Raw genomic sequence first — 21,907 nt, 5'->3', positions numbered from 1 at the left:
AACAAGCTCCCTCTGAAGGCAGCATGTGTCTGAGTTTAATGTACTAGAGCCTAAATTTCAGATGGACTTACAGGCTCCCGTACTGCGCTATGGTGTCACTCCTGATGTCGTGCTGCCTCTGAAGCTCCTCCATGACGTTTCGGAGCTGTTTGAGTGTCTGAAAGGTCTCTTTGGGTTCCTGAATGGTGAATTTGGAGTAATCGTCCTGCTCCCGCTGAGGGCCCTGGTACACCGCCATGCTGGCACAGGCATCTGCAGAGAAGAAACGCATCATGTCACAGCTAAGGTTAAAGGTCACAGTATACTGGAGCTGAAACTTATTCCTTTCCGACCAAAATAGAAAATAAAAAGTTTCTCTGTTGGGAAACATTACAATGACAATGTTTGAGTTTTCTACATGGCAAGCTGATCGCTATGCAAACGCTGGCCTGCGTTAGGATTAAAAAAAGCCCAGACCAGACACTTAGCAAAAAACACTGGGAACTACAATCCTCAGTGCAAAAAAAACTTCAGGCTTGAAACGGTGATGTAGTTACTTGATGGGCTAGTACTGTTCTGTTCTCTAAATGCTCTGTTCATACAGATTCACACACTGATGGTGAAGACTGCTATGTAGTGTTTATCAGTATTGATTTATCAATTCATACACATTCACACACTGTGACGGCTGCTGAGGAGAGATTTCACTGGTATTATCTGATCCATTCATACACTTTCATACACTGATGTTGAAGACTTCTATGGAGAGCATCCATCAATATTTAATGATTAATTCATACACATTTACACACTGATGGTGAAGGCAGTTATTAAGAGAGTCCATCAGTTAAACTAATCCATTCCTACACATCCATACAATGATAGTTAAGGCTACTATGGAGAGTGTCTATCAGTATTAATAATCAGTTTATACTTTTTCGCATACTGATGGTCAAGACTGTTGTTTAAAATGTTCTTCAGTGTTATCTAATCCATCCATACACATTCATACAGTGATTGGGATGACTGCTACAGAGAGTGTCCATCAGTACTAACCAATCAGTTCATATTTTTTTCAGTAGCTACGTTTCCATTACCCTTAGAAAAGCGTAAAATCTAAATAGTGCAATAAAAATGGTAATAAAAACACCAAAATTTTGAAAAACCTCTCAAATATTGATAAAGGTTTTTTCGCTCTCATGAGATTTGTCATAAGTTTGATATAGAAATATATCGCAATGGAAACACTTTTTCTGCATTTGCAAGTCACAGGACATGATGTTCAGTGTCAGATGACCAGTTCACTCTGAGACAGTATGGCGCAGTACATGTGGACAGAAGAAGAGACAGAGACTTTTCTTATCATCATACTTATACCCTTATAATTGGCTTTTGCCATACACACGGACATTGCCTCTGAACTTTCATCTGTTGCCTTTGTTCAAAATGTTCATGGCAACCGCTGTAGATGTAATCATAACCGTATCATAGGCAACAGGTTTTGAACGTCCAGCTTCCTTGCAGTGGCATCACACGTGATGAAATTTTACAAGAATTTAATGCCTAAAACTCCCCTCAATGGAAACACATTCAAGTGTAGTCCAAATTCAAGAAATATCGCTTTATTGTGCAAAAAAGTGTAATGGAAACGCAGCTACATTCTGATAGTGAATACTGCAGTTTAAAGTGTTTATCAGTATTGACTTATCCATTCATTAAGATATTCACACACTAACGGTGAAGGCTGCTATATAGAGTATCTATTAGTTTTAACTTATCCACTCATACATAGTGACAGCAGTGGGAGCAGGATGGAGATAAATGTTTTGCCCATGGACCGTGTGAATGCAGCCTGAATGACGTTCAACTCCACCTGTTGATCTGATCAGAGACTGCGAATGTTTGTTTCCAAACACTTTGTTAGCTTAATACTTTTGATTATGACATATATTTTATTCAACATGGTCATTTGTTTATTTCATAATGCAAAGTTAATGCTGGACCCATGTCTGGCTTGATTCTATGATTACACTGATCATCTTCACTGTCCTTCTTTTACTGCTCAGATGCCTCAGCAGAATAAGTCAGGATTTTTGTGAATATGGAGCTTTGACTTTATGCCCCATAAACCTTAAGACACCCAGAAAATTGGCTGTTGTAATCATTATGAGCTTGTGCTGTTTAACAGTGATTTATTCTCCACGGCATGCTGGGAGAACACATCCAGTGTCTCTATGATAAATTTATGTAAAAACAAAGAGAGCAGAAGGACTAACACTGACCTTCCATGTTCTGCATCTTGGTGTCGTTGGACGACAGCAGAGAAAAGATTCTCTCTGTTTCCCGGTCACAGTCGATGTCCAGCTGCAGGTTGGCCAGCACCGTGCTGAAAGACGACAGACAATGTGTCAGAGAAATAACATGAAGGAGAGAAGATGATAGGGAGATTTTTCTGTTGTTTATGAGGGGAAAAGGTTTCTCTCTTCTCACGAACACTCTGGATCTAACCATCCACCCCCTGTGATCATTATAATGATGATGATACTGATAATAATATTGAAAACAAAATAAAAAGGGTGCTGGCGACACCAAAGATTCAAATGGTGACGATAACAATTATTACAATCATGATTCTAATAACAGTAATATCACTACTAGTATTACTAATACTGATTATAATAATCAGGACTCACGCAGTGCAGGGCTTACAGCCCTCTGCGTTGTTGCTCTGCTTCTTGCAGCACTGCCAGGCTCCTCCGCTGTAGTTGGACGGATGAAAGGTGGACAGACGCCCTTCATTACAGCGGCTGACCTGACCCAGGACCTCCAACCACTCACTGGCCTCCACACAGTTTAACGCCTGCACGTACAGAGGCTTCTCAGAGTGCACCACCTGGAACATCTACAGACAACGTGGACAGGAGACAGTAGGGACATCAGCACTATTTAAATATGTGGGAATAACAGGGGCACTGCCTCTGCTGTGATCCAGCCAACAGGAGACAGTAGGGACATCAGCATTTATTGAATGTGCCAGTGTGCCTTCTCCTGCTCTGTCATACCACCATGGTGAGGGTGGCGCTCACTGCATCATGACTGACAGTCTGATATTCTTTGTAAAGCTAGCAGAGAACAACCAAACGCTAACTTTACCCTGTTTGTCAGAGCGTAGGTGCCTTGACCTGGGACTGAAACCCTCATTACCAACAGACAATGCCACAGAGCACTGATCATCAACTGGCGGCCCAAGGGCCATATCAGGGCCCCCATAGCTTCCTATCCAGCGCCCAGAAGGTCATTAAATTCAGAAAAGGAGGAAAAGAAGATGTTGTGGTTTTAAGGGTATCATTTGGCTTTAAATGTCAGCAGCTGTTAAATCCACCTCAAAAACGATTAATATTGCAATAGTTTAGTATGACTTGACATTTGATCATTCGGGTTGAGATTGGGGAGCAGCAAGGCAGGGGTTAGCGCCTCACAGCAAGAAGGTCCCTGGTTCGCTTCCCGGTCAGGGCCTTTCTGTGTGGAGTTTGCATGTTCTCCCTGTGCATGTGTGGGTTCTCTCTGGGTACTCCGGCTTCCTCCCACCACCAAAAACATGCTCATTAGGTTAACAGGCGACTCTAAATTGGCCGTAGGTGTGAATGTGAGTGTGCGTGGTTGTCTTGTCTCTATATGTCAGCCCTGTGATTGACTGGTGACCAGTCCAGGGTGTACCCTGCCTCTTGCCCAATGACCCTGAACGGTATAAGCGGAATAGGAAATGGATGGATGGATGGTTAAGCTTGGCAGAAATGTTACAAAAACGGCCAGATAAAGTGGTGAAAAGGTGTTAGAGACTGGCAAAAATGTGTGATAAGCAGCAAAGTGGGTTGTGGAGTGGCACAAAGGAAGAAAAATTTGCAGAAGTGGTGAACAGAGGTTAAAATGTTGCAAAAATTGGTAAAAAAAAAAGGAAAAAAGGGCATAAAGTATCAAAAATAGGTTAAAAGGGGCAAAAGTATCAAAAATGGGTCATAAGTGGCAAAAATAGTCCAGCAAAGTACCGACAAGGGGTTAAAGAGTGGCACACAAGGGCAATAACTTGCAGGAGAGTGGCAAAAAGGGGTTAAAGAGTGGCATAAAATATTGCAGAAATGGCAAATAAAGTATTGAAAAGGTGTTAAAAAGTGTCAATCATGAGTGAATATTGGTGCCTAGACAATCCTGTGGGCAGGCCTGTCTCCTTGCGACCTGCTGCATGTTAGATAATAGGGATTTATCTCACTGTTAATGCCTCAAAATTTTTCCGCATTTTGAAAGAAAATACAAATACTACCACAATAATATGTTAATTAGGCCAAAATATTTATTTCATTTTAGTTGATTTGAAAGTCCGGCCCCCAGAGTCTCTGTCAAGACTAAATCTGGCCCATGTGTAAATGTACTTGATGACCCCTGCCATAGAGGCTACTTACATTTTTGCGGTTAAAGGCACTTTCATCCAGTTTCTCCACCGCCTGGATATGTTTGACATTGATGATGCAGAGGGCATCTTTCCCTGTAAGAAGACAATAAAAACATCCAGTAAGGTGAGTTAAGCTCTCATGATCACACTTTCTTTATTATTTACATTAGTTGGTAACATTCATCTTCCTTGTTTAATCTGTCACAGGTGGTCTGTGATCTCAGATTAGTCTGACTGTTTATGATGAAGTGGTCCATTAATCCCTGAGGTCACATGGCTTTAAAATAACTCCGCAGCATGTTTATTTCACATAGATCTGTTTTACCACAATTTAGAACTTTTTTAAAAACAAGATTTGGCTAATTTTATCAAACCAAAAACTTGGTGCTTCCACTGAGTGGATGTGACTGGTGACTGTTGGTACTCTGGCTCCATCTGCTGACTGAAAATGGTACTGCAGTAAAGTGTGGCTGGAGCCCATTAGAGTCTGTCAGATGGTAATCTCGATATTTGGAATATCATGTAAAAGTTCATAATTTTCTGTGAGTGACATCAGAAAGTTGCAGTTCCATAAATTCTAGATTCATCTCGTATAAAGTTAAGTATTTCAAGACTTTTTCTATTTTAAAATGATGATTATGGCTTACAGCTCGCAAAAAAAATCCACTATCTCAAAATATTAGAAGATTGTGGAAAAGTCTAGTTTCATTCTCTCACTCTGGTTCAGCTCACACAACCACAATCATGGGGAATACTACTTGACAAATGTCCAGAAGACAATCATTGACTCCTCCTATAAGGAGGGTAAGCCACAGAAGGTCACTGCTGAAAGGGCAGGCTGTTCTCGGATGATGTATCAACACATATTCATGGAAAGTTGTCTAGAAGGGAAAAGTGTGGTAAGAAAAGAAGCACAAGCAACGTGGATGAGTTCAGCCTTCAGAGGATTGTCAAACAAAGCTGATTCAAGAACTTAGGGGAGCTTTACAGGGAACAGACTGAGGCTGGAGTCAGAGGATCAAGAGTCACCTCACAGAGAAGGGTCCAGGGAATGGGCTACAAGTGTGGTCTTCTTACTGTCAAACCAATCCTGAACCACAGACGGTATAAGCTTCTCACCTGGGCTAAGGAGAAAACGAAGTGGACCATTACTTAGTGGTCCAAAGCCCTGTTTTCAGATTAAACAAAACCGAATATTATTTGGAATCAAGGTCCTAGCCTGGAGGAAGGTTGGGGAGACACACAATCCAAGGTGCTTGAAGTCCAGTGTTTTAGTTTCCACAGTCAGTGATTGTTTAGGGTGCCACGTCATCTTCTCCCGTTGGTCCACTGGGCTTCATCAAGTCCAGAGTCAACGCCGTCAACCGTCCACCAGGAGATTTTAGAGACATTCTTGCTTCCATCTGCTGAGAAACTTTATGGAGATACTGAGTTCCTTTTCCAGCAGGACTTGGCACCTGACCACAGTGAAGCCAAAACTACCAGAAACTGGACTGGTGACCATGGTACTACTGTGTTTGACTGGCCAGCCAACTGGTCTGACCTGAACTTCACAGAGATTCTCTGGGGAAATGTCAAGAGGAAGTTGAGAGACACCAGACTCAACAATACAGAGTAGCTGAAGGCTGCTATCAGAGCAACCCAAGCTTCATAACACCCCAGCAGTGCCACAGATTGATTGGCTCTATGCCACGTCACATAGATGCAGAAATTTGAGCAAAAGGAGCTCCATCCAAGTACTGATGCATAGGTATAATCTGCCAGAGGATCAAGATTTTTGTATCATAAATCCTTTTTATGGACTGATGTTTTGTGATATTCTGATATTTGGAGAAAGTGGATTTTTAATTTTTTTCAGTTGTAAGCCCTAATCATCAATATTAAAGCAAAAAAAGTCTTGAAATGTTTTACTTTGTTATGATAAATCGAGAATATATGGAAGTTTAACGTCTTGAAGTAATTTACAGGAAAAAAAAGTTTTAATGATTTATTTATTTATTTTTTTTAAGATTTATTTTTGGCCTTTTTGCCTTTATTTGATAGGACAGTGGATAGAGTCGGAAACAGGGGAGAGAGTGGGGAGAGACATGCAGGAAATAGTGCCACGGGCCGGATTCGAACCCGGGTTGTATATGGCATGCGCCTTAACCACTCGACTACCAGCGCGCCGTTTTAATGATTTATTTAATGACTTTTAGAGGCACCTGTATATCTAGGGGTTAGAATGATGATCAAAGCAATCCCACCTTTATGTTTGTGGTAGGAGAGCTCTCTGTTTGTCACTCGCAGCCATCTCTTCTTAAAGTTCTTCTTTCCGAGACGTTTCCTCCCCTGGGCTCGTTTCTGGACTTCTCTAGAAAACAGATCCAGAGACACAGAGAGCCAGGATGGTTCAGTTCTCTGAGACTTTTCTCTGATTCATGCAGTTCATCACCAGCCCGAAAACTACATGAATCTAACTAGTTAACAGTGCTTATGTGAACATGTTGCTTCAGTTTAGTTTCTCCAGAATTAAAATAAAGGTTGTCTTCACTTCAGAAGCTTCTGTTCAGTTTCCTGATCTCCCTGAGTACCTACTCTATCGTCTTTAGCTTTTTTCTGACCAATCCCAGACAGACTCATGAGCAACACTCACCCCTCCTTGAGTACCACAGCGTCCTCCAGCCCACTGGACTCTTTGCTGACATTAGAGGAGATCTCATCTAAAAACTGGAACCAGAGGTGAGCACGATATCAGTACAAATGTTAGAGGTGATAGAAACACATTTAGAGGATAAAATGAAGAGCAGTTACCTTTTTAACTTTCTCAATGCACTTATCCTCCTGGAATGATTTAAAGAAGTCGTACATGTAGGTTTCCTTGAAACTGGACTGTAGAGAGAAGAAAAAGGCAACAGTCAGCTTTAGACTTCATTTAAACCTCTACACCTGCTAAAACCAGCTCTACATGAAACACCATTTAAACCTCTATATCAGGTAAAACCAGCTCTACATTAGACATCATTTAAACCATTACACCTGGTAATACCATCTCTACATTACACATCATTTAAACCTCTATATCAGGTAAAACCAGCTCTACATTAGACATCATTTAAACCATTACACCTGGTAAATCCAGCTTCATATGAGACACCATTTAAACCACAACAACAGGGAGCACCACCTTACCTGCTGATTGGCAAAATAAAGTGAAAACATCAAATGTACAACAACATCTCATGAGTTTTACGTTAGGCTCATCTAGTAAAAAAAAGTTTAGTAAACTAACAGTAGTTTTAATGATTGGTTTAGTCCTGATTTTAGACTAACACAGACCAGACCATAGAACAGAACTAACACAGACCAGACTGTGGGACAGAACTGACAAAGAAACAAAGACCAGACCATGGGAAAGAACTAACAAAGACCAGACCATAGGACAGAACTAACAAAGACCAGACCATAGGACAGAACTAACAAAGACCAGACCATAGGACAGAACTAACACAGACCAGACCGTGGGACAGAACTAACAAAGACCAGACCATAGGACAGAACTAACAAAGACCAGACCGTTGGACAGAACTAACAAAGAAACAAAGACCAGACCATGGGAAAGAACTAACAAAGACCAGACCATAGGACAGAACTAACACAGACCAGACCGTGGGACAGAACTAACAAAGACCAGACCATAGGACAGAACTAACAAAGACCAGACTCTGGGACAGAACTAACAAAGAAACAAAGACCAGACCATGGGAAAGAACTAACAAAGACCAGACCATAGGACAGAACTAACAAAGACCAGACCGTGGGACAGAACTAACAAAGAAACAAAGACCAGACCATGGGAAAGAACTAACACAGACCAGACCATAGGACAGAACTAACAAAGACCAGACCATAGTACAGATCTAACACAGACCAGACCATAGGACAGAACTAACAAAGACCAGACCATAGGACAGAACTAACAAAGACCAGACTGTGGGACAGAACTAACACAGACCAGACCATAGGACAGAACTAACAAAGACCAGACCGTGGGACAGAACTAACAAAGACCAGACCATGGGAAAGAACTAAAAAAGACCAGACCATAGGACAGAACTAACAAAGACCAGACCATAGGACAGAACTAACAAAGACCAGACCGTGGGACAGAACTAACAAAGAAACAAAGACCAGACCATAGGACAGAACTAACAAAGACCAGACCATAGGACAGAACTAACAAAGACCAGACCATGGGAAAGAACTAAAAAAGACCAGACCATAGGACAGAACTAACACAGACCAGACCGTTGGACAGAACTAACAAAGAAACAAAGACCAGACCATGGGAAAGAACTAACAAAGACCAGACCATAGGACAGAACTAACAAAGACCAGACCATAGGACAGAACTAACAAAGACCAGACCAAAGGACAGAACTAACAAAGACCAGACCATAGGACAGAACTAACGAAGACCAGACTCTGGGACAGAACTAACAAAGAAACAAAGACCAGACCATGGGACAGAACTAACAAAGACCAGACCATAGGACAGAACTAACAAAGACCAGACCATAGGACAGAACTAACAAAGAAACAAAGACCAGACCATGGGAAAGAACTAACAAAGTACAGACCATAGGACAGAACTAACACAGACCAGACCATAGGACAGAACTAACAAAGACCAGACTGTGGGACAGAACTAACACAGACCAGACCATAGGACAGAACTAACACGGACCAGACCATAGGACAGAACTAACAAAGACCAGACCGTGGGACAGAACTAACAAAGAAACAAAGACCAGACCATGGGAAAGAACTAACAAAGACCAGACCATAGGACAGAACTAACAAAGACCAGACCGTGGGAAAGAACTAACACAGACCAGACCATAGGACAGAACTAACACAGACCAGACCGTGGGACAGAACTAACAAAGAAACAAAGACCAGACCATGGGAAAGAACTAACACAGACCAGACCATAGGACAGAACTAACAAAGACCAGACCATAGGACAGAACTAACAAAGACCAGACCATAGGACAGAACTAACAAAGACGAGACCATAAGACAGAACTAACAAAGACCAGACCGTGGGACAGAACTAACAAAGAAACAAAGACAAGACCATGGTAAAGAACTAACAAAGTACAGACCATAGGACAGAACTAACAAAGACCAGACCATAGGACAGAACTAACAGAGCTGGTGGAACTGAAACTTTTAAAACTCCTCCACTAAACTTGCCCCCCCAACACACACACACACCCCCACCCCCCCCTTGCTGTTAGTCTCACCAGTTTTTTAGACAAACTGCCCCAGCTGCCGAGGGTCTGGATGGTTTTGGAGATGAGAGTGAGTGTTCGTGAAATCTCAGGATCCTAGAGGTAAAAGAAAACAAACAGCAATGAAAATGTGAAAATGTGCTCATCAGCCTTGCATCACATCAATGAAGAAGTCTTTTTGTTTTGGTTTCACTTACAGGATGATGTTGGCGGAGCTGGAAAGAGTGTGGAGAGAGGACAGCAACCGCAAAGAAGCGCAGGAACACGAAGCTGCTGACAGCCGAGTACTGAATGTGTGGGTCAGCTGTAAGGAGGGACAAAGACGTTAACAACGGAATGGACGAGCCAATGAGATCTAAAACTGGAGCCACTGGGGGGATTAACTACTGATCAATTATCGGACAAGGATTTAATACAGACCCACGGCAGTGGAGTTGGAACTAACTGGAGCATTTACCTGGGAATCGTTTGCAGGCCAGGTGTCTGAGAGACCTGAAGACATCACACATTAGAGGAGGACAGCTGGAGCTGGACTGTGTGATGGATGAGAAAACCTTCTGAACAAAACCCTGGAGGTTTTCCTGCAGACACACAAAAACAGATAATCAATGCAATTGATCAGGATCAGGAAGCATTAATGTGACAGCCACGGCCACAGAAACCAAAACTGCAATGGATGAAACAACTTTTATTTTGGTTAATGATGCAACAGTTTCATGCTGGAGGATTTTAGACCCTGTTAGATACCTACCTTGTTCACTTCCACATTGTCGCCTTCCTTTAGTTTAACAGGGTCTATCTCACACGATTTGTTAGATTCACAAATCTGTTGAAAGGTTCAAAAGGAAAAAACAAAGACATGGGTCAGGTATAAAGTCTAAAATCCGTCCTAACTTTAGATATGATGGCTGAATTGTACATAATGACTTCGGTCTTTGAGATTATTTAACAGAAGAGCTCCATTTATACACATTCATGCGCCTGTGAGCTGAGTACAGATGGACTTACAGATGTGTGTGACTTTGTTCAATTTAACTCCATGAGGGAAATGCTCTTTAGATAAACTCATCCTGACTGGATCAGTTTTAAAGCACTGGTGGTGAGTTACTTTAATGTGTGGTTTGGATTGCAGTGGATGGTGTGTCTGGAAGGTCCTGTCACTGGTTCATCAGCATTCCTGGCTACCATTACACCATGAAGACAAAAGAACACTCCAACTCAGAGAAAGTACAAGCCTGGGGATTGATACAAAAAATTCCAAGGCACTGAAAATCTCCCAGAGACCAGTTAAATCCATCAGAAATGGAAGGAATATGGCAAATGTGTAAATCTGCATAGATCGGGCCGTCACGAACTTAGAGACCATGCAAGAAGGAGACCAGTGAGAGAATCCACCAGGACACCTATGACTACTGTGAAGGAGTTGCAAGCTTCAGCAGTTAAGATGGGAGAGACTCTGCGGACAATTGCTGCCAGGGTTCTTCACCAGTCAAAACTACATGGGGGAAAGGCAAAAAGAAAGCCACAGTTGAAGAAAACTCATTAAATCTCAACTAGATTTCACCAAAAGGCATGTGGGAGACTCCATGGTCATGTGGAAGAAAGTTCTTTGGTCTGATGAGACTAAAATGGTGCTTTGTGGCCATCAGACAAGATGTTATGTTTGGCACACACCTGCACATCACCACTAACACACTATCTCCAGTGAGAAGCATGTTGGTGGCAGCATCATGCTGTGGGGAAGCTTCTCAGCAGCCAGCCCCGGGAGGCTCGTAAAGGTAGAGGGTAAAATGAACGTGGCAACATATACAAAAACCCTGGAGGACAACCTTATTCACTCTGTAAGAGAACTTGGGAAAGGCCTGAAGCATACAGCAGAAGATATACAGAAATGGTTTAAAGATATTAGGTGAATGTTCTGGAGTGGCCAAGTCGAAGTCCAGACCTCAATCCAAAAGAGAATTTGTGAATGGACTTGCCCAATCCCTGGGTACCCTGACAGAGCTTGAGCAGTTTTGCAATTGCAGTGTCCAGATATGCAAGCCTGATCGAGACCTATCCACACAGACTCAGTGCTGTGATTGCAGCCAAAGGTGACTCTAATAAATGCTGACCTGAAGGAGGTGAATATTTATACAGTCACTTATTTCACATTACATATTTCTATTTAGGTGACATTACTTTGTAGATATCTGTTTCCACTTTGACATTAAGATGTTTTTTCCTTTTATGTTAGAAAAGCCAAATTAATTTATACTGACCATGACTGATTTATAAAACCAAAAGAAGGGTAAAACATCCAGGGGGTGAATACTTTTTTACTGGCACTGTATAAATGAATATAAATCCATCAAAACTGGGGAGAGAATAAAGAAAATATAAAATAATAACAGTATGATTTTTACTTTTTCAGTGTTTGGGTAATTTCTTCTGCCACCATAACAAGATATCACTGTACTTTTGCTGCATGTAAAAGAGTTATCTGCCTGCTGTCTGGACTGTCTCGGATGATAAAGACTATAGAAATCTCTGCAGACTGACTATTAAAGTCCTTTTCAATGTGGGGGCCACCTGATGAATTCTGGGGTCATGAGATGGTCTAACATATATAAACCACAGCATTGATGCCACAGCCTTGAATGTCACAAAAGTTGTATGACAAACGCAAACTCTGCAAACACTTCACCAGAGTTTGGACTTGAACCTGATTCTCCTGCATCAAAACCACACACCAAAACAGTACAGCGCTAACACCTGTGACTGTGTCATGTGACGTAGAAACAAACAGCTTAAACAATTGAAAGTATGTCTGTATGTTGGTCTGTAGGCCCAGCTGTGTGCACGGCTCACAGACACCATGAGTTCATACATGTAGGTGTCATCAGGGAGGCATGAGCGTGGAAATCAGCACGCCATGTCCTGTCTGTCACTCCACAGTGTATCTGTGTGTGGGTGTTGCTCACACCTCGTCTATGACAGGCTTGAGGGTGACGGCCAAGTAATTCTTTCCTACAATCTTCATCATGTCATCGATGCAGCGCGTTGCCAGCGAGTTTCCTCTGAATATAGTGTTAGCCTCCCTGTAAAGACACAGGAAAATTAAAACATGATAAGACCTCTAGTTTAAATTTAAAAAAAAAAAGAAAAAAAAGACAATATATGAAATTATCTTTTCTACGTATGGGATTATTTCAGAGGTTGACAGCCCAACCCATTTATTAAAGGATACAACACAAAGCACTTTCACATTCTTAGGTTGATATTTACAGCTAATATAGGCTGATGATCACAGCTAATTTAGGCCCTTTATATGCAGATAATATAGGATGATAATCACAGCTAATTTAGGCCTTTATATACAGCTGATATAGGCTGTTATTTAAAGATGTTATAGGCCTTAATATAGCTGATTAAGGCCAATTTTATCAGCTGATAATGTAGGATATTTACAATTGATAAATGCCTTTATGAACAGCTTATATAGGCCTTTATTTACAGCTGACATAAGCCTATGTTAACAGCTGATATACATTCATATTTACAGCTGATATAGGCTGTTATTTACAGATGTTGTAGGCCTTTAAATACAGCCGATATAGGCTAATATTTACAGTTGATATAGGCCTTTATTTACAGCTGATATAGGCCAATATTTTACAGTTGATAAATGCCTTTGTATACAGCTAATTTAGGCCTTTATATACAGCTAAGATAGGCCTTTATATACAGCTGATATTGACCGATGTTTACAGCTGATACATGTTCTTTTTTACAGCTGATATAGGCTGATATTTACAGCTAAAATAGGCCTTTATTAACTGCTGATATAGGACTTTACATGCAGTATATATACAATGACATTTACATTGAATACAGGTTGATATTTACAGCAACTATTGGCAGATATTTAAAGCTGACATAGGCTGATATTGTAACACACTTTATTTATCCCAAGTAATAGCTCTATTACTACATAAATGTTTGAGCACATCCCTAGCTCTTTCTTGGTTTGTGTTGATCTTGAAACTAATCTTCACTACTACTACTACTTTGCCCCCACCCAAAGGCTGACACAAAGATAAACCTCGATTCATGTATCTTCATATCTCCATGCGTCCTTGTACCCGTGCTGTTTGAGCATTCGTACTCACTGAGTGTTGTCCAGCTCCAGTGCTGCCACCGCAGAGACAAAAGGCACAAAGCGATTGTGGTGGAGCAGCAGTCGGACCATGGGTAAAACAGCCTCGTACCGTTCTCTGCAGATGTCCCCTAAGATGTGTGCTGCTGATGCAGAGATGGGCTGGAGACAGGAGGAAAATATGGAGGGTGCAAAGATGCTTTAAAACATTCCTACAGGCCCAGGAATGGTGTCAGTGTCATTAGACTGTGAACATCATCAGCCTTGATTCTGTATTGATCGGCTGGCTCTAGGCTGTTCTTACCTTGACATCTGGGGATTTGAGCAGCAGGTTGCAGAGAGGTGTGTAGCAGGCAGAGGGCAGCACTGTGTCCTCTATGTAGGTCAGCTTCAAACGTAACGATCCCAAATCATCAGACTTGGACTTGCTGCCGTTCCCTTTGGGCTGGAGGAGATACCTGCAAGATGGGAGGAAGGCAGAGACCATATAAATGTAGACATGCTTAGAACCTTAGTGAAAGCTTTACCTTTATGAACATCAATTTTAAGGTTGGACTGTAAGGTATTTAGAAATAGCCATGGTACCTCTTTAATTACCATCATGAAGTAAATCTGCTGTCTATTAAATGCCTTCAGAGAGTCTGTCTGTTTCCAGTAGCAGCACTGTCTGAGTGAAGATGCTCGGAAGTGATAACTGAGCTCTTGTTCATGATGAAGGCCTAGAGAACAGACGGTTATGTCCACTCTTTGTTGGAAAGGGATCTATGTTAATTTGGAGTTTTAAATGCTTTAATTTTTTCTCTGGAGCCTGAAGATATAAATAGAGCAGCTGTATACATACAACATTTATATATACACAACATCCTTGCTGCTTTAAAAACAACAACAGAGCATAATTCCTGGGCCCCGTTTCTCGTATGTGGTTAAAATAATCAGAGCTAATGTCCTTTTAGCCTGATTCAATTAACGTGATGACTGAAGGCTGGCTAAGTCTGTTCCTCCATGGCTGAATCGTGCTAAATCAGTGACGTTAACTGTAACCAGACATGAGTGATCAGGATACTTGCGCGTGCCCGTTCTACATTAAAAGGGAGCAGTGTAGATCACAGAAATCACAATTGTCTGTCATAATTCATGGCGAATAATAAGGAAAGCATGACATTTTTCACACAAGCAGAGCAGCAAACAATCATGGAGGAGTTTGAAAATTACAAAAACATTGTAACTGTGAAATCCAACACCTCGGCTGCAGCGAAGGCAAGACATGCAGTTTGGCAAAGGATTGTGGACAAGTGAAATATGCAAGTAAGGAATATGTAGGCCTATAGTTATGCATTGCTGTGTAAGGCTATAGCCTAGGCTGTTATTTTAAATGTCTGTTTGCCGTAACCTTGTGTAAAGATATGAGCAACGGATGTTTTGCCTCCCTTAAGAGCTGCCGTAGTTGTTGGAGCATGCACAGTGTTTACGAGCCTGATGAGCTGTAAGCTTACTGACAACCGTTCCTGTAAGATGTGAATGAATGAAGTTACCGTTATTAAAGTATTTCTCTTCAAGTAAACCTGGCGTATTAATGAAGAGCCCACTATACAAACATGACACCTCGTAGCCTAATAAACTAGATTAATCACTTTCTATCATTAATGAACCTTGTGTATTTTCTAAAGGTACTAGAAAGCATACTAATTTGAGACAATATGTTTTATATAGCCTATAGGCCCAGCTATCTGTTTTTATATTTATATATTGTGCACTTTCTCTCCTCTTATCGCTTCATATAGAACAAACCCAAATGTCAAGCAAACTTGGGAACAAGTTAAAATAAAATACAAGAGCATTATTCAGTGTGGTAAGGGAATATCATTTGTTCCATGGTGTTGAATTGGAAATGTTCCTTGTATGTGCCACTTGCAAAAAAACGCAATCCTACACACAAAGTCTGAGTGACAGTTAGTGCACGGCTGTGCCAGGTAGTATTGGCAATGTATGGCCCTATCAACTGTTCCAAATAAATAATGCCTTGGGGACTGAAACTGTAACGCTCATACAAAAAATCATCAGAAAATGAAAAAGGATCTTGGCAATCTCGGATCAGTCTTTCCCTATGAAATGTGGCACGGATTATTATTGCTCCTATTGACTTCGTCTCTCAGGAATGGAGCTTCCTCTTTTTTTTCTTTTGGGGTGTGTGTCTTAAGATCCGGCTTCTTGAAATGAACCTGCCCTGGAGCCGGTTTAAGTTTATTCATCTGTTGCTATAGTGATTTAGCTTAGCCTGCTTCAAGGCATGGAACAAGCCTGACATGACGTCAGGTTATCCTGAAATTATCCTGCTAACTGAGTTAGCCAGGTACGAGGAACGGAGCCCAGGGCAGCACTGCTCAAATATCTGCTGATTTTATACAGAACCAGAGTGAGAAGATCAGACAACAGATGAGAGAAACACTGAGATTAATAAGATTTAGTTGAGTCTAATCTAAACTTTGACAGATTATCAGGGATCCATTAGTATGCTTAATGAAGTTTTCACAGATAGATAAAGCAAAAGCCAGGACAGATCTAGTAACACCAACTTAAACTGTCTCACCGGTGCACCCTTTGCTGCATGCATATCTCCTTCAAAGCCAGCAGATGGAACCAACAACACAATGACTAAAGGTCCTGAAAGAGCAGCAGGAAGTGATCCTGCAGGCCTATCAGTGCTCCATTTAATCTGCAGGATGATACATTAAACACTCAGATGCTTCTCTGAACACGTCAGCATCACACATGCTGATTTTATGAAGCACAACGCTTTCTGATGTGTGACCATTTCCAGCATCAACACAGGACAGGAAGGCACCACCACCATGCAGATAGCCGCCCACGCTCCAAGCTCAAAGCCGGAACCAACAGACTGTTATCATTTCACCTACACAACCACTCAATAGGGATGGGAGGGGTTTCAGAAAGCGTCTGATTGGCTGGTGTTCTCTAGGACTACTGGACTAAGGTCTTAACAGATCAAACATGGGTCTGATTCACTGAAGGGCCACACTGCTTTACAACCGCTAAACCAGTGAAATGAGACAAAGTTGATGTACAATCCGCAAAGAATGAGCTCACAGTGAAATGCATGCAAACTGTCCTGGGCATCCTTTTGCATGTATGTAAAAGAGGAAACATCCATAGATACAGCACTGAATAAACGCCTAAATAAGCCTCACTGTAAACACCATCCAGTTCACAAAGAGCAGCACAGAACGCCTACAGAGGCGCTATTTAACACCAGTATAACACTGATAAACAAGTAGAGCAAATGCTGGAAAGGACAGTACGTCATGGTTCAGTGACCTCCAGATTCATCAACACAAAAACCTACTGTAGATCAGCCATAGGCTATAATGTAGTTCTACAGGAGATCAATAGAAAACCTACTATACAGAGCATTCGGAAAGTATTCAGACTCCGTCCTTTTCTTTTTTGCTTCAGCCCAATGCTACAGCAGTTTAAATTCATTTTCCTCTCATTACTCTACCCTCAGTACCTCGTCATGACAAAGTGAAAATTTATAAAAAATAAAAAACTGAAATATCACACTGAAATTAGAATTTAGACTAGGGGTGACCCAGAATAGTTGGCGATTCAGTGATTCGATTAGGAGGAGTCTGATTCGACTATGAACCTCATAGTTATTGTTGTTATGTAACCAAGATCATACCATTCTGACTACATGTGGGTGCTCACGGCTGCTAAGCCTGAGTTTCCATTAGCCGGCATTTGCTGGTCATTAGCCGGTAAAAAGGGCGGAAGTCTGGCAGATAAAAATATAACCGGTCAAAATGTTCAGCAGAAAACATGCAAATGACCAGGTAAGTAAATACTGAATACTTGCATATTGTATTTTGTGTAACTAGAAGACATCTTGCGAGAATGCGTTAAAATAAACTAAAAGTTGCCTAATCTTACTACAACTACTGTCCTGCGGTGATTGGGTTTTTAATCTCCTCAGACAGCAAGCACATGGCTAATTATGTACATACGATGACGATAAAGCAAATCTATCTCTCTGTGCGTGCTCAGTATTGCTGGGGACTATGCAGGGAAAGTGGGAAAGTTTGAGCAGAGCTTTCTCGTAAAGCAGAATTTTAATCTAAGTGAGGTTTTCCTGGTTAACCAAAGGCTTAATATCAATAGCAGTATGGAAGGATTTTGAGGACGTCATCGCTGCGAGTAATGAAGAGCCTGAAAAATAGGGAACTGTATAGCTGAGCACCGTAAACACCGATGCGGCAGCAGAGAGAGAGAGGCCTACACTGAGCAGAATTGTAGTGGACTTTGATAAACTACCTATGTCCAATCCTCAGATGAAGTTGGATTGTAGTCAAAACAGAATCACATTGTGCTGAATGGCATGGACCGCTTGGAGCTTATAACAAAGGCTCTGTCTCTCTTCAACGTAGCTGGTTGTTAATGCTCGGGATGTCCTGGCTAATTAGCAGAAGTAGTCTTGGATAAGCTGTTAATGAGAGGAGGACTGGACCTGACTATCTGCTGTGGAGCTTTTGTCTTTTTGGGGACTAGTCCAAATAAACCAGGATGGTATGATTTCCAGTTTTAGCACAGGTTACAGTTATATCATCATGAGGACTGATGTTAGCAACTGACCGTAAGACTCATTTTTCATTTGAAATGTAGAGTTTTAACATGGTGTACAGTTAACAGAGCACTGGGGAGTTATGTTTGGATTTTTCGTTGTTGTCAGTGGAGGATGGTATTTGGCTGTTGTAAGCTGCTAAGTCACGGTAGCGACCAAAGTGCTAACAGGCTAATGGTGCTGATGTGAAGCTAACTGTTGTTGTTTATGAGTTTAACGTGGGCGTATATTGTGTAACTGACTGCGCGTCAAAGGAAAAGCACACAGCTTTCATTGTGATACTGTAAACCACTTACACAAAGAAAAATAAGAGAAAGTCTTTGAGCAGTCATTTCAGAATATCAGATTTATGCGTTTTGCTGCTGTTAATGCAGCAAAACAATGTTAAAGCAAATGTCCAGTAGTTGTTCTAAATGTTCTAAATTCTTGAGGACTGCCGGTCATTTTGACCGGGGACAATAAAGTCTAGTGGAAACGCTGTTCGACTATTAGTCGACTAAAGGCAAAATCTGACCAATCAGATTCGACTTTGAAAATCCTTAGTCGAAGAAACCTCTAATTCAGACCCTTTCTTCAGTACTTAGTCCAGGGGTTCTCAACCTTTTAAGCCTGTGACCCTCAAAATAAAGATGCCAGAGACCAGGACCCCCACCGTACCTAAAGGTGGTTGAACAGCCATACATATTTAAGAACAGTCATGTGCAGACTGGGCAGCCCACAATGGGGGCTTTCTGGGACCCAGCTAAGGGTCCCAGAAAGGGGTGACTAAGGAGGTCAGTAAAATCCTGACCCATAATAAAGTTAATCTGTGATACCCGTATTTTATATTTAACCTAAATAATAACCCCTCTGATCAAAGCAACAAAAATTTGTGTGTAAATATTGGTGAATAGGGCTCAGTAGTGGCAACAATGGTTCAACAGAGGCAACAATAGGCAGAAAGTGGCAAGAATTGGTTTAGAAGTGACTAAAACAGGTGGAAAAAAAATGGTGGAAGGGTTAAAAATGGACAAACTGGGTCTAGAGTGGCAAAAATGTGTTTGGCAAAATGGGGAAATATGAAAACCTGGGAAAATTTGTGTAAAGCGGCAAAACTTGGTAAAAGGAGTAATAGTAATGATAAAAGTAACAAAGTGGGGTGAGAAAACATCATTTAAAACATATTCTTTGAGTGAGTGGTGCTTAGTTGCCTCCAGACATAATGTTTAGAATTGAGAAATCTTGTTTCTCACAGTCTGAGAGTCCTTCAAGTGCTTTTCTGCAAACCCCAAGTGGGCTTTCATAAGTTTTACACTGAGGAAAGGCGTTTGTCTAGCCATACTGCCACAAAACCTAGATCAGTGGAGGGCCGCAGTGATGGTTTTCCTTCTGTCAGTCAGAGTGACTATTAGATTCTTGGTCACCTCTCTTACTAAGGCTCTTCCTCCTCAATTGCTCAGTTTGGCTGGATGATCAGCTCTTGCAAGAGTCCTGGTTGTGCCACTCTTTTTTTTATAGAAGAATCTGTATTTTCTTTTTAAAAAATTATCTTAAATTTCTAAAATTCTGTTGACATTATGGGTACCTCAGAGCAGAGTAATTACAATAAAAATGAACTTAAATGACTGTAGCACTAGGCATTAGGTGAAAGGGGTCCTAATACTTCCTGAATGCACTGTAGTTCTACAGTACAGGCTCTATTTTCTGGCATGGAATATATTAGGCCTGAGTAGTATTGCCTAAAATTTCAATTCACAGTATTTTTCTTGCCTTTTACTCCAACAGTATTATATCACAGCATTTAAATGCATATTCAGATGTTAAACCCCCCTCTTCTAAAACAAACCTGTGATGGCAGACTGAACTCATGTCTGAGCAGAAGATCAAAGAACAATGACTTTATAAGTCTCTGACTTTATAAATGCTCCTGTAGTTTTTAAGTTTCATTTCACTCCTGCTGAGGCTCATTAGGCTGCCACTGACATCACCACATTTCCTGATCTGAGCCTTCACAATAAAAGCACTCTAGAAAAATTACTACAGACTTGATGTGAAGAACTTGAAAGAAATAGCATGTTTATCTTTATGTTAACTTAGTTTCAGCAGTGGTACCAGTGAGTTTATGCAGATACTGTGTTTAGCTACGTCTCTGACCTTTAAAACGACACACCAAGCTCCTTTAAATCCTCATGGATGTTAAACAAGAGATTTATGACATTAAAAACACCTTTAAACAGTTGTTTAAGATGTTAAAATATAAATCTCTGCAGAGCTGGGCTCAAGTCAAAACAAGTTGGTCCATTCCAGCTCACAGCTTGTGTTAAAGTTCCAAACAGACCAACAGAGACACTCTGCAGTGTGAGGGCTGAAAGATTTTTATGAAATATTTCTAACTGTGATTATTCTGACTCACATTTCAAATTTGATCTGAAATGTGTTGAAGGGAATTATCATTTTTATGTCATTCTTATTTTTAAAAAGAAAAACATACTAAAATAAGGAAAAACACTTGAATGTTTGCATGGTGTGTAGAGCAGAACGTCTCTGCTGAGTGGGCCCTCAGGTATCAAGCTGGTTCCTTACCAGGCTTTGTGGATGTGGTCACTTCGTAGGATCTTCACGGGGACCCTGGTCTCCCCCAGAAACACATCTTGAGCCAGGTTCTCATTGTTCCACAAATCCACTCTGCAAATGTGGAGAGGAAATTGTAAAAAGAATCTCATCTATCAACAACATTATCAGTTCACACAGACACGCTGTTACAGAGGGAGGTTCTGCAAACCACGGACACGCCCAGCTCACCTCCTCTAAAGGAGAAACACCACGCTTCATGTCTGAACGGAGCGGCCTGCTCTCAGACAACCCACTCTGCTACGGTAACCGTGCACTGAAATCACCTCAAATCCAAAGGTCAAACCCATGCAGCAGTGTTTACCTTTACTGAGCTTAGCCTTACCCAAAGAGCTAGGATCTTCTGTGACGGAGCCTCACAACTCCTCAACTAGAGAGAAAGGCTCTCTATCAGCAGTGAGAACAAACCACAGCCACATTCACTGATTCATCCTGACATTATTCAGGAATTTATTCCTCTACTGTCACAGTGGTATTCTGGAAATACTAGTAATCATAATAACTACCATAATGATGATGAAAAAGGAGATTCTGAGATTCAGAGAGAGTCAGTGTGAGATGAGAGGGAATCAGAGAGAGAGAGAGAGAGGGCGGCAGACAGGAGACAAATAAAAACTCACTTGATCTCCAGTTTTTCGATGTCTTCCTCCTCCACCTGGAAATGAGACTTTTTGGAGTAGCTGCTGGACCGTGTGACCTTAAGATCCACATGGATGGGTTATTTATCCAAACTCATCAAGCTTATATTGAACCCTATATCTATATTCATAAAAAAATGATCAAATCAAGGATAAAAACTATTTAAGCTAACAGGACAGGGA

General features: G+C 41.2%; 1 protein-coding gene across 1 annotated transcript in view; it reads right to left on the bottom strand.

The window, feature by feature from the left end:
* The window catches only part of rasa2 (RAS p21 protein activator 2), a 63,472-nt gene that overhangs the window by 6,409 nt on the left and 35,156 nt on the right, over positions 1 to 21,907 (bottom strand). The window contains exons 8-23 of the mRNA XM_041805148.1: positions 21,707 to 21,783; positions 21,039 to 21,140; positions 14,145 to 14,298; positions 13,854 to 14,002; positions 12,668 to 12,782; positions 10,454 to 10,528; positions 10,160 to 10,283; positions 9,900 to 10,006; positions 9,715 to 9,798; positions 7,220 to 7,297; positions 7,062 to 7,135; positions 6,673 to 6,779; positions 4,437 to 4,519; positions 2,673 to 2,881; positions 2,262 to 2,365; positions 72 to 252 (exon numbers count right to left, since the gene is read on the bottom strand). Coding sequence (XP_041661082.1) covers positions 72 to 252; positions 2,262 to 2,365; positions 2,673 to 2,881; positions 4,437 to 4,519; positions 6,673 to 6,779; positions 7,062 to 7,135; positions 7,220 to 7,297; positions 9,715 to 9,798; positions 9,900 to 10,006; positions 10,160 to 10,283; positions 10,454 to 10,528; positions 12,668 to 12,782; positions 13,854 to 14,002; positions 14,145 to 14,298; positions 21,039 to 21,140; positions 21,707 to 21,783 — 1,823 coding nt within the window. The remainder of the gene's footprint in view (positions 1 to 71; positions 253 to 2,261; positions 2,366 to 2,672; positions 2,882 to 4,436; positions 4,520 to 6,672; positions 6,780 to 7,061; positions 7,136 to 7,219; positions 7,298 to 9,714; positions 9,799 to 9,899; positions 10,007 to 10,159; positions 10,284 to 10,453; positions 10,529 to 12,667; positions 12,783 to 13,853; positions 14,003 to 14,144; positions 14,299 to 21,038; positions 21,141 to 21,706; positions 21,784 to 21,907) is intronic.

The sequence above is a fragment of the Cheilinus undulatus genome, linkage group 2 (genome assembly GCF_018320785.1).
Source record: "Cheilinus undulatus linkage group 2, ASM1832078v1, whole genome shotgun sequence".
Taxonomy (NCBI): domain Eukaryota; kingdom Metazoa; phylum Chordata; class Actinopteri; order Labriformes; family Labridae; genus Cheilinus; species Cheilinus undulatus.
The sequence above is the reverse complement of the archived record's forward strand: the minus strand, read 5'-3'. Positions and strand labels throughout refer to the sequence as shown.